The 14,456-nt window shown below is 41.3% G+C and overlaps 1 protein-coding gene across 2 annotated transcripts in view; it reads left to right on the forward strand.

Moving 5' to 3' along the window:
• HELB (DNA helicase B) overlaps nt 1–13,105 on the forward strand; it is a 33,011-nt gene extending 19,906 nt beyond the window's left edge. For both annotated transcript variants that reach the window (XM_015079501.3, XM_027071314.2), the window contains exons 10-13: nt 1,043–1,271; nt 2,069–2,212; nt 7,866–8,351; nt 11,820–13,105. In XM_015079501.3, coding sequence (XP_014934987.2) covers nt 1,043–1,271; nt 2,069–2,212; nt 7,866–8,351; nt 11,820–11,924 — 964 coding nt within the window. In that variant the 3' untranslated portion in view covers nt 11,925–13,105. The remainder of the gene's footprint in view (nt 1–1,042; nt 1,272–2,068; nt 2,213–7,865; nt 8,352–11,819) is intronic.
• The last annotated feature ends 1,351 nt before the right edge of the window (nt 13,106–14,456 follow it).

A 14,456-nucleotide genomic window follows, 5' to 3' on the forward strand; every position in this document is an offset into this window, starting at 1 on the left:
TTGCCACGTAGTACTCCTTGTGTATATAAACCACAATTTCTTTATCCATTCATCAGTTGATGGACATTTAGGTTCTTTCCATAATTTAGCTCTTGTTGAAGCCATATAAACATGTTTTCTATAAACATAGGGGTACAAGTGGCCCTATGCATCAGCACTCCTATATCCCTTGGGTAGATTCCTAGCAGTGCTATTGCTGGGTCATAGGGTAGATCTATTTTTAATTTTTTGAGGAACCTCCACCGTGTTTTCCAGAGTGGCTGCACAAGTTTGCATACCCACCAACAGTGCAAGAGGGCTCCCGTTTCTCCACATCCTTGCCATCATCTATAGTCTCCTGATTTGTTCATTTTGGCCACACTGACTGGCGTGAGGTGGTATCTCAGTGTGGTTTTGATTTGTATTTCCCTGATGAGGAGCGACATTGAGCATCTTTTCATGTGCCTGTTGGCCATCTGGATGTCTTCTTTAGAGAAGTGTCTGTTCATGTTTTCTGTCCATTTCTTCACTGGGTTATTTGTTTTTCGGGTGTGGAGTTTGGTGAGTTCTTTATAGATTTTGGATACTAGCCCTTTGTCCGATATGTCATTTGCAAATATCTTTTCCCATTCTGTTGGTTGTCTTTTAGTTTTGTTGGTTGTTTCCTTTGCTGTGCAGAAGCTTTTTATCTTCATGAGGTCCCAATAATTCATTTTTGCTTTTAATTCCCTTGCCTTTGGACATGTGTCAAGTAAGAAATTTGGATAACTTTTAGAATCTATAGAGGGAAAGAGAGACATCAGCATTTATGCCAAGATTTCTAACTTGAAAACATCTGGCTGGGAAATGTCATTGAGTTTGAGGTGCCACAGACAGGATAGGTAATCAGACCACGATTGTGGGAGCCTGATTTCTTGTTGACATTTGGAGAACAAAATTGAAGGAGAGAGAGTTTGGAAATTATTTTGAGAATTGGATCAGATCTGAGTGGGGGTTAATGCCTGAACAAAATGAAATTGAGGCTTTCCAAACCTTGATGACGTATTCTCATTTTCTAACTCAGAGACCATCGGAATAGACTTCAGTTTGGAGTTGGTGATAAAATTTGTTGTACAAGGAATGTGTATCTCTCGGAGCTACTCCCTCAAGATACCTCTCCCAGTCAGGAGAGTAATGAACAAGAGGCCAGTGGTGAAGACTTTAATGGTACTCTTCGTGGTTTTGCTAAAAATAAGCATGACTTTGAAAGTGATATTCGACTCTGCAATGGAGAAATATTTTTTATAACAAAGGTAGGTGACAACAGAAAAATAGTACCTTATTAGAGGTAGATTTTTTTTTAATTGCCCTAGGTTTGATTCAGAACCTAATCATATCGGAATTGTTGACATTCTTCCATAATTTTTTGTTAAGGAGTTTTGCATTCATGTTTATGAGGAATATTGGTTTGTAGTTTTCTAGTAATGTCTTGTCTGGTTTTGGTTTCAGAGTAAAACTGGCTTCATAAAATGAGGTGGAATAGGTTTCTTTCTCATATTTTCTGGAAGACTTTGTTAAGAAACATTTTTATTAAGTTCGGAGGGCTCAAGTAACAAAAAATAAGGGACAAGTGACATACTTAATATATTTTGCAAAACATCATTTCTTTGGTTGCTGCTTAAATACAGAAACCATTGAGGTTTCTTTGAATTTGTTCTCATTGTATAAACACCGTCTTAAACATAGAAGCTTATTCTTTACAAGCAGTGAGGATGTGAGGAAATATAAACTTTTTGCAAAGAATATGTGCAGACTTACATAGTCAGTGCGAGAAGTGAAACGTACAGACTTCAGAATAAGTCAGGCACACAGACTATTCTCCATAGAATCAGATTAAGGTTAAGTTTCAAATTTATTCAAGTTTGGGTGTATATATATATATTTAGTTTGTGCTCAAGTGTAGATTTTAAGCCTTTTGAAAGTTCTTAACAATTGTGAATATACATGCAATTTTACTTGAGTCTGCATTTAATATTCAGCACAAAAATAGACTATATTTACAGTGTGTCTATTTGAAAATGTACAGAATAATTCTTTGTTTTGATCATAGGATGTAACTGATGTAACTTTTGGAAAGAGAAGATCTTTGACCATTAATAATATGGCTGGCTTGGAAATAACAGTGGACTTTGAAAAACTGATGAAATATTGTCATATAAAACATGCCTGGGCAAGAACTATTCACACTTTTCAGGTAACAGTGGACATTTATAAAGTGATTTGAACTGGTTTTGAAGCCATGGAGTAGTACCTTCAAAGATTTTCTTCTTAATTTTGTTGCCTTTATTTTGTAAAAAGGAACAAGGTTACCAAAGTTTACATAAATGGCTTCCTGATGTTTATGTATTTTTGCAGCTTGCTTTTTTTATTATTGTATAATCAGCTTTATTGGGGTATAATTTGCATGCATATTTAAATTTATCAAGTTGGATGGGTTTTGACAAATACATCCCTTTCCTCTGTTCTTTTGAGGCAACTACTCTCTACTTGGGAATAATTTTAATTTTAGGGTTTTTTTTTTGTTTTTTTTTGTTTTTTGTTTTTTTTTAATTTTAGAGAGAGCATGAGCTGGGGAGAGGGGCATAGGGAGAGAGAAAGAGAATCTTAAGCAGGCTTCAAGCTCAGCGTGGAGCCTGACACAAGGCTTGATTCCCACAACCCTGGGATTATGACATGAGCTGAAATTGAGCCACCCAGGTGCCCTGGGAATAATTTTAGTTTTATAGAAGAGTTCGAAAGATAGCAGAGACTCTTCCCATATACCCTTCATCTGACTTTCCCTAATGTCAACATCTTACATAACTATGGTGTTTGTGTTAAAACTAAGAAATTACCGTTGGAAGAATTACTATTAACGAAGCTCCACACTTTATTTGGATTTCACCAGCTTCCCAAGAATGTCCTTTTTCTGTTCCAGGATCTAATCCTGGACACAACATTGCATTTAGTGCAATTTGCTTTTAAGCTCATTTTAATACTCTTGACTTCTCATAAGCTATTTGTGGTTCTGTTATTTAACTCGTTGTTTTGCGTGCCCCTCTTTGATGTTGGTATGTTGCTTTAATCATGAAGCTGCATCAGCCTACATTTGCATGTGGAAAAATTTAGGTTAGCCTGTACCCTCTACTGGTAGGCAAACTAATTAGCGTACGGGTTCTGTTTTTTGTGTGTGTGGTTTTTTTTAATGGATGGTGTTTTATTTATTAACCTACTCCATCTCAGTTCCAAAAAGAAGTCGAAATGGCTTTCAAAAAAATGGCCCCAATTCAGCCTTTCCTTTTAAAAGATAAAGGTAAGGGTGGTAAACGCATTCCTGCCAGGGGAGGGTTGGGATGCGGATATGCACACTGACCTATTTGCTTGCTAATGTAGGCTGAAGATTTGGCTTTGTTTTCAAAATAAGAGAGAAGCAGTCAGTGGACTGTGTCTATTGGGTAAAAAAAACCCAGAACAGCCAGTTGTTAAGAAGTACACATATTCCTGGCTGCAGGTCCTGGCAAAATTTCTCCCGTGGATCTTTATGATGGACTCTCTGTAATTCTAGAAACTCGTATCATTCAGTTTGGGGAAATTTTCTTGAATAATTTCCTTAAGTTTCTTGCCCTGTGTTTTCTGTGTTTTGTCTTTCTAGAATCTCTATTATGTTGGGCCTCCAGAAATGATTGTCTGAATTTCTTACCTCTCTCCTGTTTTCCATCTCATTATTATTTTGCTGTTTTTTTTTTTTCCTAAGAGATTTCCTCACATTTATAATCCAGTCTTCTGTTACATTTCTGGACAAATGAAGTTTGAAGGGGACTTTTTATTACTTTGTTAAGGTTGGAGTAAATATCTCTAGTTGTTCCTTTTATTGAATCTGTCATTTTGTGGTTGAAAGAGCATCTCTTACCTAGAAGAACATTCGTGATTATTATCTTTATCAGTGTAGTTTGTTTCTTCCATGTTCAGTTCAACAAATATTTATTGAGTCAGACTGTCCTTGGTGCTTGGTTTAGATCAGTCCATGAAACAAAGAAAGATACCTGCCATTGTGAAGATTACATTTGCTGGGGAGGAGGAAAGAGACAGATACAACCGTAAAACAAGTAAACTATAGTTGACCCTTGAACATTGTGGAGGCTCGAGGCACCAACCCCCCATTGCAGTCAGAAATCTATGTATACTTTTGATTCCCTGAAAACTTAACTACTAATAGCCTGCCATTGATTGGAAGCCTTAATGGTCATCAGACAATTAACACGTATCTTGTATGTTATACATTAATAATATATACGTTATTTTACAATAAAGTAAGCTAGGGGCAGCTGGCTGCCTCAAGAATTAGAGTGTGTGACTCTTTTTTTTTTTAATTTTTTTTTTCAACGTTTATTTATTTTTTTGGGACAGAGAGAGACAGAGCATGAACGGGGGAGGGGCAGAGAAAGAGGGAGACACAGAATCGGAAACAGGCTCCAGGCTCTGAGCCATCAGCCCAGAGCCTGACACGGGGCTCGAACTCACGGACCGCGAGATCATGACCTGGCTGAAGTCGGACGCCTAACCGACTGCGCCACCCAGGCGCCCCTAGAGTGTGTGACTCTTGATCTGGGGTTGTAAGGTTCAGCCCCACACTGGGCGTAGCGATTACTTTAAAATAAAATCTTAGAAAAGTAAGCTTCAGTAAAGAAAATATTAAAAAAATTATAAATAAGGGGCTCCTGGGAGACTCAGTAGGTTAAGCAGTTGACTCTTGATTTCAGCTCAGGTCATGATCTCACATTTCATGAGATAGAGCCCCACATTCGACTTTGCGCTGACAGCGTAGAGCCTGCTTGGGATTCTCTCCCCCCCCCCCCCCCACCCCTCCCCTACTCGTGCTCTCTCTCTCAAAATAAATAAACCTGAAAAAATAGTCATTAAAAAAAAGAAAATTATTATGAAGAGAAAATACATTTACAGGACTGCCCTGTATTTATTATTTAAAAAAATCCATGTGGAAGTGGACCTGTGCAGTTTAAACCCATGTTGTTCAAGGGCCAGCCGTACACATTATGGTAGAAAGTGGCAAATGCTATGGAAAAAGGGCAGGGATAGGTGTGGGATGCAGTTGTAACGTTAGTCAGCGTAGGCCTCATTGAGAACGTGGAATTTGAGCAAATGCTTGAAGGAGGTAAAGAAGTTAACCATGTGGGTATCCGAGACAAGAGCATTCTAGGTTGACGAAATAGCCAAGGCCACAGTTCTTAAGTGGCAGGCTGTCTGTCATTTGAAGACCAGGAACAGCAAAGAGGCCAGTGTGGGAGAGTGACAAGAGACGAGGTCAGAGAAGTAAGGGGGGATAAGGGAGGGTAGAAGGATTGGGGGCCAGATCACCTCCTAAGACCTTCTAGGACTGTATGATTTAATATGGTATCCATATCTGGCCCACTACCAGATTTTGTAAAGAAAGTTTTATTGGAACACAGCAGCACTTGTTCATTTACGTATTGGCTCTGACCGCTTTTGCATTACAAAGGAAGAATTGAGTGGTTGCCATAGAGAACAGCTGGCCTGCAAAACTTAAAGTATTTATTTTTTGACCATTTGCAGAGAGAGTGTTTTAACCCCTATTCTAAGGTCCGTATATTTTCAGATTCTGAGCCTATAACATCATGAAAGGAATCAATGGTTTGTGTTTATTCGTACAGATGTAGAGTTTTAGAACACATTTAGAGAACGGACGTATACATAATTTAAAAGTCAGTGTATGAAACCTGCCTCCTTTAAGAAGTTTGAAAGCTCTCATGATTCAAGGAAGATATGAAAAATGGACGAATAATTTATAGCAGGTTATTGCCGTGACATCAGATGTCCATGTCCTGCTTTTTAAGCACATCTTTGGCATGGCTGTTTAATTTTTATAATTATTCATTAGACACTGGGTAAAGAGCAGTGAACAAGAAAGACGCGGCCCTGCCTTTGCAGAGCTTACAGTCCAGCAAGGAGAAATACGGTGAAGGCGGCAAACAGTTACATTCCAGCTCAGTAAATGTTCTGTGACAGAGGGAGTCTGGGGCTCTGGAATGTGCATAGATGGGACAGCTGATCCAGAAGGGGGCTGGCACTGGCAGCACCACAAAGAGGTTCGTGGTGCTGGATGGAGCGTGGCTTGTGCATGGAAAGGAGGAGAAGAGAGGAGGAGGGAAGGGAGCAGGTCCAAGGCTGGCTTCTGAAGGGCCGGACGAGCCATAGTAAGGAGTTAGGACTTTGCTTTGAGAGCTCGAGAGCTGTGGCTTTAAGCGGAGTCGGATGTGATTGGATTTGCTTTTTATGCATATCCCTATAGATGCTGTGAGGGCCGTGGATTGCAGCACATGTGAGTGCGAGGGAGATGGACTATGAAGCTGTTGGGTTTTTCTGTGCTCCTTGATTAGGAGCTCGGTGAACTAAGTTTAGGTTAGATATTTACCAGTTTAGGAGTACCCAATATGAAGTCCAGAGGGATAAATGGTGCTGTGCGTCTATACAATGGATTTGGCGTTTGCATAATCAGGTGTCATTGAAGTACATTTCTGAGACTCAGCAGCACCAGAAGGAAGTATTTGTCACACTTTGATAATCTGAAGCATTGGTTCCAATTTTCTGTGTCTAGGTAAGACAGAAGGGCTTGCTGTGGAAGAGGGTTTTAACTGGAGATCTGTGTTTCCTACCTGTCTCGTCTTCTCATTTGTCTTCCCACAATTCCTTTGGTGGGGGGAGTATGGGGACATTGGGAGAGAGAATGGTTCAAAGCACTTCTTAGTTTATGTCGGCCCTGAAAACAATAGGGACTGAGAATAGTCCCAAAACTTGAAATTGTTTGCTCACAGTCACATGGTGACATTGGGCATTTTTCTTGCCTATGTAATTCTTCTTGCTAAACTTAAAAAGCACAAGTTCATTGTTCTCTTTTGTTTTGTTCACCTTGATGAAAGTAATAAATGTTCAACAATGGGAGAATACAGAAAAGTAGAAGAAAAAAAATAATCCATAGGGCCTCCATTTTGGAGATAGACTAGTTAAATTTTTGATAGGATTTCCTTCTTTTTTTGTATGACTCATTTTGTTAGGTATTTGTGTTCATTTGTGTGTACGTTTTTGGATCAGAGTCATTTTATTTTGTGTTACATAGTTGTGATCACTCTTTACGTACAAGTATCCAGTTTTTGTTTTTTATTTTTTTAGAGTTTATTTATTTATTTTGAGGGACGGGGAGGGAGGGAGACAGGGGAGAGGCAGAGAGAGAAGGAGAGAGAGAATCCCAAGCAGGTTCCAGTGTGGAGCCCAACGTAGGGCTTGAACTCACCAACCACGAGAACATGACCTGAGCCAAAGTTGAGTCTGACCCTTAACCAACTGAGCCACCCAGCTGCCCCAAAAGTATCCAGTTGTTTTTAAAATTTTGTTAAGTTTTAAAGCGCCTTTGCCATTTGCAGAATAGTATTTTAAATGTCTATATACAGATACTTGATATGAATATAAACAAACGAACTTATCTATTCTCCTGTAGGTACAAATAGGGTAACACGTTTATCCATAGAGCCTACACGATCATTGAACATTCTTTTTATGAGGGAAGATTTGGCACCGCATGCAATCTTTCAAGCTTTTGCTGGGTTTCTACAAGCCAGCTGTGGATCCGTCAGACCTGAACTTAACAGCACAGTTAGGAATCATGAGGTCTCGGATAATGAATAAACCGGAAGCGTAAGGTGGATTTAGGTGAATATTCTGGCCGACTAGCAGAGATCCCTTTTAGGACTTGTCTGTTTTCTATCTTGGTGGACCGTGTGAAGACAAGAGCCCCCTGTGCGAAACTAACCCTTCCCACCGCATTCTCCCCCCTCCAGGGGTCTGAGGAGCAGACGGTCGTGTACGTGGTTGGGAAGGCGGGCCGCCAGCACTGGCAGCACGTTTATACGGCGGTGACCCGGGGCCGCGGCAGAGTGTATGTCATCGCAGAAGAGTCTCACCTCCGGAGTGCAATTATGAAAAGCAGTGCCCCTAGAAAAACCCGTTTGAAACATTTTTTGCAAAACAAGCTCTCCAAGAGCTGCGCGTCTCTGGCGGATTCCGCATCCCCGTCGGAGAGCTCTGGAGACAGCAGCAGGCCCGGCACACAGCCGTCAACACCGTCACACCTTGCAGTCACAGCCAGCACCGTGACACCCAGAAGCAAGGCCTCCGCAGCTGATGACAGGACGTTCCCCTTGGCCGGAGAGTGGAAATTCTCTTCACCCGATGAGGTGGATACAGATGAAGATCCGTCAAAACCCCGTGGGTCCAAAAGAGCCTGTGGCATGAGTGATGCTGAAAGTCCAAGCAAAGTCCTGATGGTAAGAGTGACGTTCTCGTGTGCTCCCGCTGTATTTAAGTCGTGTTGACTTCAGGGTGCTGATACGTGGCTGTGGATTTTTCATTAGTGTTAAATTGTGCTATCGGACCTAAAAACAAGTGTTCTCTCCCCTCTGCCACGTGTCGTCTCCCCTGTGCCTGGTCGATCCTAGCGCGCTTTGTCGCCTGGCATGAGGTCGGCACAGGTGGCGTGCCGAGAGACCTTGTCATCCTGCACCGTCTTTCCGCATAGCTTCCTTGTCACCCTCCCCTTCCCCTTTGTAGGCCACAGTCTCACTTTTATCCCCACTGTTCGTGAAAGCGGCCGGGTAATTATCAACATTCTTGGAACAAATGAAGTTCCAATAGAAGTTTGAGAGTCGCTTCATGTGCTGGGGTCCGTAGGCTTTCAAGGCCATGACCTTGAAAGGGGCCAGGGTGGGAGCCCCCAGGGGAAAGTGCTAATGTGAGCTGTCAGTACCAAGCAGAGTTCTGAAAGGAGGACAGAGATAGCCTCTGACCCCACATGGATAGGGGACAGTGAAACTGTCCTCTGAGATGCTGCCAGCACATGCGGCGTGTGACGTCTTGGCCTGTTGGGCCATCGCAAGTATGGAGTAGTGTGGCTGGAGTACGCACGCCATCGGAGGCTGAGCTGAAGACACTGGAAGAGTCGGAAGACACAGGCTCTTCCCAAGAGGCTGAACGTTCTTCTGAACACAGCGGAGAACACTAGAGGCATTTTAAGAGCCCGGTGCACTGAAGTTTTGGAAGGTCACTTCGGAGTTGAGTAGTGTTTTGGGAGGCCATAGGGGATGAGTTCCTAGCGCAAAGATGATTTCAATGGCTTGAACAAAATGATTAGGTTCTGAAGTCAGGTGGTAGCGATGGGGTTGGAAAAGAGATGCTTAGGGACAAGGGGTGCACGGGCCTTGATGGCCGGTTACATGTGGGTGGGGTTGGGCCCGAGCAGGACTCTTAGGCTCCGGCTTGGGCTTCCCGGGGGGATCCAGCTACATTAGGATTGGGAAGTGAGGCCGAGGGACAGGTTTTGTAAGGAAAGTGACAAGGGGAGTCATAAAACCCCAAAGTTTCTTCTTTTACCTTCTTGGAAGTAGTAGGGACCCTGCCGATTCTAAGCTTCATTCGGTGCTCCACGTCAACTCTTTGATATGGAATTACCATATCAGCAAAACATCTTTTCCTGAAATTGACTGTATCACCTCTTACAAAGACCCTGGGGTAATAAGGCTTTGGACCTGGAACAGAAAATTCCAAACAAAAAGTCTTGGCCTAAAAGTTTCTTGCTTTGTATTTCTTCACGCCAGCAGGGGATGGGTGGCTTCTGGCTTCTGGGATGGTACAAAGAGACAATGACAGCATTACCTGTCTTCGCTGCCGAGCTTGCCAAAGTTTTTAAGCTCTGGTCTGTGAACACGGAGAGTCCAGCGCTGGCCGCAGAGGGTCAGTTTTCTCGCAAGCCTTGCCAAAAACATGTGACATCTACAGAAATCCCTGGAAATGAGGAAACTAAGAATTCAAAGGCTCGCGAGTGATAAATTAGGGACTTCTGTGTTTTCCATAATTGTGAGATATGTGATTTCTAGAAGCTCAAATTCACTGACAGGGGCTGCCCTCATACCTTTCTTTCCTGTATGGGTGGCTGCATAAGAACCACATCAGCATTTTAATTCTGCAAGTACTGATGGCTGAGCCTCCCTACATGAAAGCTTTGGCTTTTCTGTGGATTAATAGCTTTGGGTTGTGAAAAAAAAAGGCTTAAAATATTGTCCTGATTTTTGTTTGTTTGTTTGTTTTGCTTGGTTTTGTTTTGTTGCTTTTTTTTGCCTTGTGTCCCACAACCAAAAAAAGGGGGGGGGTACAAAACAGAAATTCCCCTTTAAATAAAAGCATATGCATCAATATTTAAAAATTTATCATATAAAGCAGTGATTTCCAGAATTTTTTTTGAAAGAAAATGACATTTTATTATAAAAAAAAAATCTGGAAAGGGAGTAATCACAAAGTCCCTAAATAAAGATAGTTCTATTAGTCAGGGTTCTCCTGAACCAGTAGCCTGTGTCTGTGTCCCTGTCTATTTACCTACCTACCTGTCATCTCTCTGTCTAGATTTATTTAAGGAACTGGCTCATGATCGTAGAGGCTGACAAGTCCAAAATCTCCAGGGTAGTCCTGCAGACTGGAGACCCAAAGAAGAACTGACATTGCAGTTTGCATCCAAGGGCAGGCAGAATTCTTTCTCTCTGGGAGGCAATCTTTTTTCTTTTAAGTTTTCTCTTAAGGCCTTCAGGTGATCAAATGAGGCCCACCTACATTATGGAGGGTAATCTGCTTTATTCAGTCTACTGATTTAAATGTTGGGGCACCTGGGTGGCTCAATCGGTTAAGCGTCCGACTTCAGCTCAGGTCATGATCTCACGGTCCGTGAGTTTGAGCCCCACGTCAGGCTCTGGGCTGACAGCTCAGAGCCTGGAGCCTGCTTCAGATTCTGTGTCTTCCCCTCTCTCTGCCCACCCACCCCCCCGCCCCCCGGCCCTGTCTTTGTCTCTGAAAAATAAATAAACCTTAAAAAATTTTTTTTAAATGTTAACCTCATGTAAAAATAGGTCCACAGAAACACCTAGAATAATATTTGACCAAATATCTGGGTACCATGGCATAGTCAGGTTGATACATAAAGTTAACCAGTGTAGTCCTCTAAATTGAACAGGTTTAGCATTGTGAAAGATTGATTGTGCTTATTTTTCTCATTTCCCTATGGCGGTGAAACTTTCTCATGACCGTACTGATCCCTTGCCTTGTGCTTGGGAGTCACGAACAGTACCAAGAGTACTGGCATTGCAGTGTTTCGTCTTATCACACCCAAGGCCGGTGTCATGGATGTGCAGCTGAGCAGTAGTCAGTCATTCAGGGCTTTGTGCTTAAAACTACCCCATACTTACTTTAATGTTCTGCACTTAACCATCTTGAAGTTCTTAACTTTGAACAAAGGGCCCACATTTTCATTTTGAACTGAGCTGCCAAATTATGTAGTGGCCATACCTGTAGAAAGTATGTGTGTGTGTGTGTGTGTGTGTGTGTGTGTATAGTGTGTATATATATATATTATGTAAATATATATATATGGTGTGTATATATATAATGTATATATATATATATAGTGTGTATATATATATATAATATATGTATATAATATGTATATATACCCTCATTCACAAATAGTCACTTCTTCATGCCTGTCCCAGAGCTGGGTGCTAAGGATACCACAGTGAGCCAAAGCAGGTATGATCCCACAAGTTGCCGACAGCTGATTGCTGTGGTCTCCTCAGGTCTTCCAAGGGGTGGGGAAGATATTATGTCTCCCGCGGAAGTAGAGGAAACAGAAGTACATAGGGCAAATTGTGTGTATTTTCATGAAATTAATCTCATTTTTATTGCTGTCCTAACAGGTGGAAGAATCATCTCCGCAAGTGTCTTTGAAACTTCGGAATTTGAGACTGAATAGTTTAACCCCCCGGCAACTTTTCATACCCACAAGTAATCAAGAAACTTAATTTGATTTCAGATTGCGGAAAGTAATTTCTCTCTCTCTCTCTCTCTCTGTCTTTTTTCTATTTAACACAAATGAACATCGTAGCTTGAAAATATTAAGGTACAAAACAGGATATGTGTAACTGGGGTTTTATTTTAAGGTGTTTGTGTTAGCAGATATTTTAAATCCGTTTGATCATAGAAAACCATAATGAGTTCAACATCTGTCATCATGAGAACTGATAGCATATATGTATATATTTTTTAAAGTTTGTACTTTAAAAAGTGTTTTATTTTTGCAATAATGCCTTTATTAACTTCCATGATCATGTTGGGTGGTCTTTGCCCATGGTATGAAGCCATAGTCACGACAGACTGTAATTACGCCTCTCGTATTATTAACTGACACACATTTTTCAGGTTGTTGGGTCTTCTGCCAAGTGTTCATCTGGCAAGGCTCCTTGCTCCATCACGGCCGGCCAGACCCACTTCACCTGGAAATTCCTTCTGATTTGGGAGTACATTTCTTTTTCTGTATTTGAGATACCATTGACATATGTTACCACTGTGTACCTTGAAAGTGTACAGTGTGTTGATTTGATACATTTATATAGTCAATATGATTTCTACTGTAGCATTAGCTAACCCCTCCATCATGGCACATGACTGTTATTTCTTTTATGAATACATTGTTTTGAAGGTATTCTACCACTGGAACATTATTTTCTCTCAGTGATTTTATTTTTTTTAGAGCTCTATTTATTGTTAACCGGTGAAAAAAAAGGTTAAGAAAAAAAAAATGTACCCGTGATTCCAATATTTGAAAAAGAACCTTAATGAGCTATAATTCACATACAATTCACCTGTTAAAGGGGTAAAACGGAGTGGCTTTTAGTACATTCATGGAGTTGTGCCACTGACACCACAATGGATTTTTGAACACTTGCATCATCTTCTCCAAGATGTGCCTCTTAGTACCTGTACCTCGTAGTTCTGACCCCCTCGTCCCCTCCAGCTCTGGGCAACACTAATTTACTTTGTCTCCATTGATTTGCCTGTTGCAGACATTTCCTACAAATGGAATCCTACAATATGTGGTTCCTTGTTACTGACTTCTTTAACTTAGCATAATGATTTCAGACTTCATGTTGTGGTGCCTCTCATATCTGTCTTTTTATGAAAGATTAATAAATATGTACCAAGAGCTAGCATTGTTCCTTTTATTGGGTGGATGTCTTGGATAGTCCATTCAAGGGGAATCACTCAGTCTAACCAGATGAAGCCTCATATCCTTGGTGTATTGATGGAAAATATGGCAGCATATATGGAGGCTGTATTTCTGGATCACACCATGTTGGGTTGAGCCGATGAGACAAAACCAGGAACCCTGGCTGAATTTTTGCAGGTGGTTCCAGTAGAGCTGCAGGTGACCTATCTTGCTTCCAGTAGTGCAGTAAGACAAAAGGCCTCTATCTCCTTTTATTACCAAATAGTATTCTGTCGTACGGGTATAGCACATTGAATTTCTCGGTTCATCAGTTGATGGACGTTTGCGTTGTTTCCACTTTTTGGCTATTATAGCATGCGTTGGCCTACAAGCTTTGTGTGGACATGGATTTTAATTTCCTTTCTTTTAAGTTTCTTTTCACTTATTTTTGGGGCGGGTGGGGGAAGGGCAGAGAGAGGGAGAGAGAGAATCCCAAGCAGGCTCTGTGCTGTCAGCCCAGGAACCCGACTTGAGGCTTGATCTCACAAACCGTGAGATTACGACCCAAGCTGAAATCAAGTGTTGGAGGCTTAGCCGACTGAGCCCCTGATTTCTTTTCATTATATTTCTAGGCGTGGAATTGTTGGGTCCTATGCTAACTCTATTTAGCCATTTGAGGAACTGCCAGATTGTTTTCTAAAGCAGCCATACCATTTTGTATTTATACTTGGGAGTGTGTGAGGGTTCCCGTTTCTCTACGTTCTAGTACTTGCTATTATCTGACTTACTGATTATAGCCATTTTAGTAGGTGTGAAGTGTGGTTTTCATTTGCATTTCCCTTACGGCGAATGATGTTAATTATCTTCTCATGTGCTTACTGGTCATTTGTATGACCTCTTCAGAGAAATGTCTATTCAGATCTTTTACCCATTTTTTAAAATAATTTTATTTTATTTTATTATTTTTGAGAGAGAGAGAGAGAGCACACATGAGGGAGGGGCAGGGAGAGAGAGAGGGACAGAGGAATCGAAGCAGGCTCTGTGCTCATAGCAGACAGCCTGATTCGGGGCTTGAACTCCACGAACCGTGAGACCATGGCCTGAGCCAAAGTCAGACACTTAACTGACTAAACCACCCTGGTGCCCCTACCCATTTATAAATTGTTATTTTTCTTTTTATTGAGGTATGAGTTCTTTATACATTTGACATGCAAGTCCCTTCTTAGAACTACTGTTTGCAAAAAAAAAATTTCCCATGATGTTGATGTTGTTCATTGCTGCTGTTTAGAAATACAGCTGATCTTGTATCTTGCAACCTTGCTATCCTCATTTATTAGTTTTAATAGGT

Source organism: Acinonyx jubatus, chromosome B4 (assembly GCF_027475565.1).
Source record: "Acinonyx jubatus isolate Ajub_Pintada_27869175 chromosome B4, VMU_Ajub_asm_v1.0, whole genome shotgun sequence".
NCBI classification, from domain to species: Eukaryota; Metazoa; Chordata; class Mammalia; order Carnivora; family Felidae; genus Acinonyx; species Acinonyx jubatus.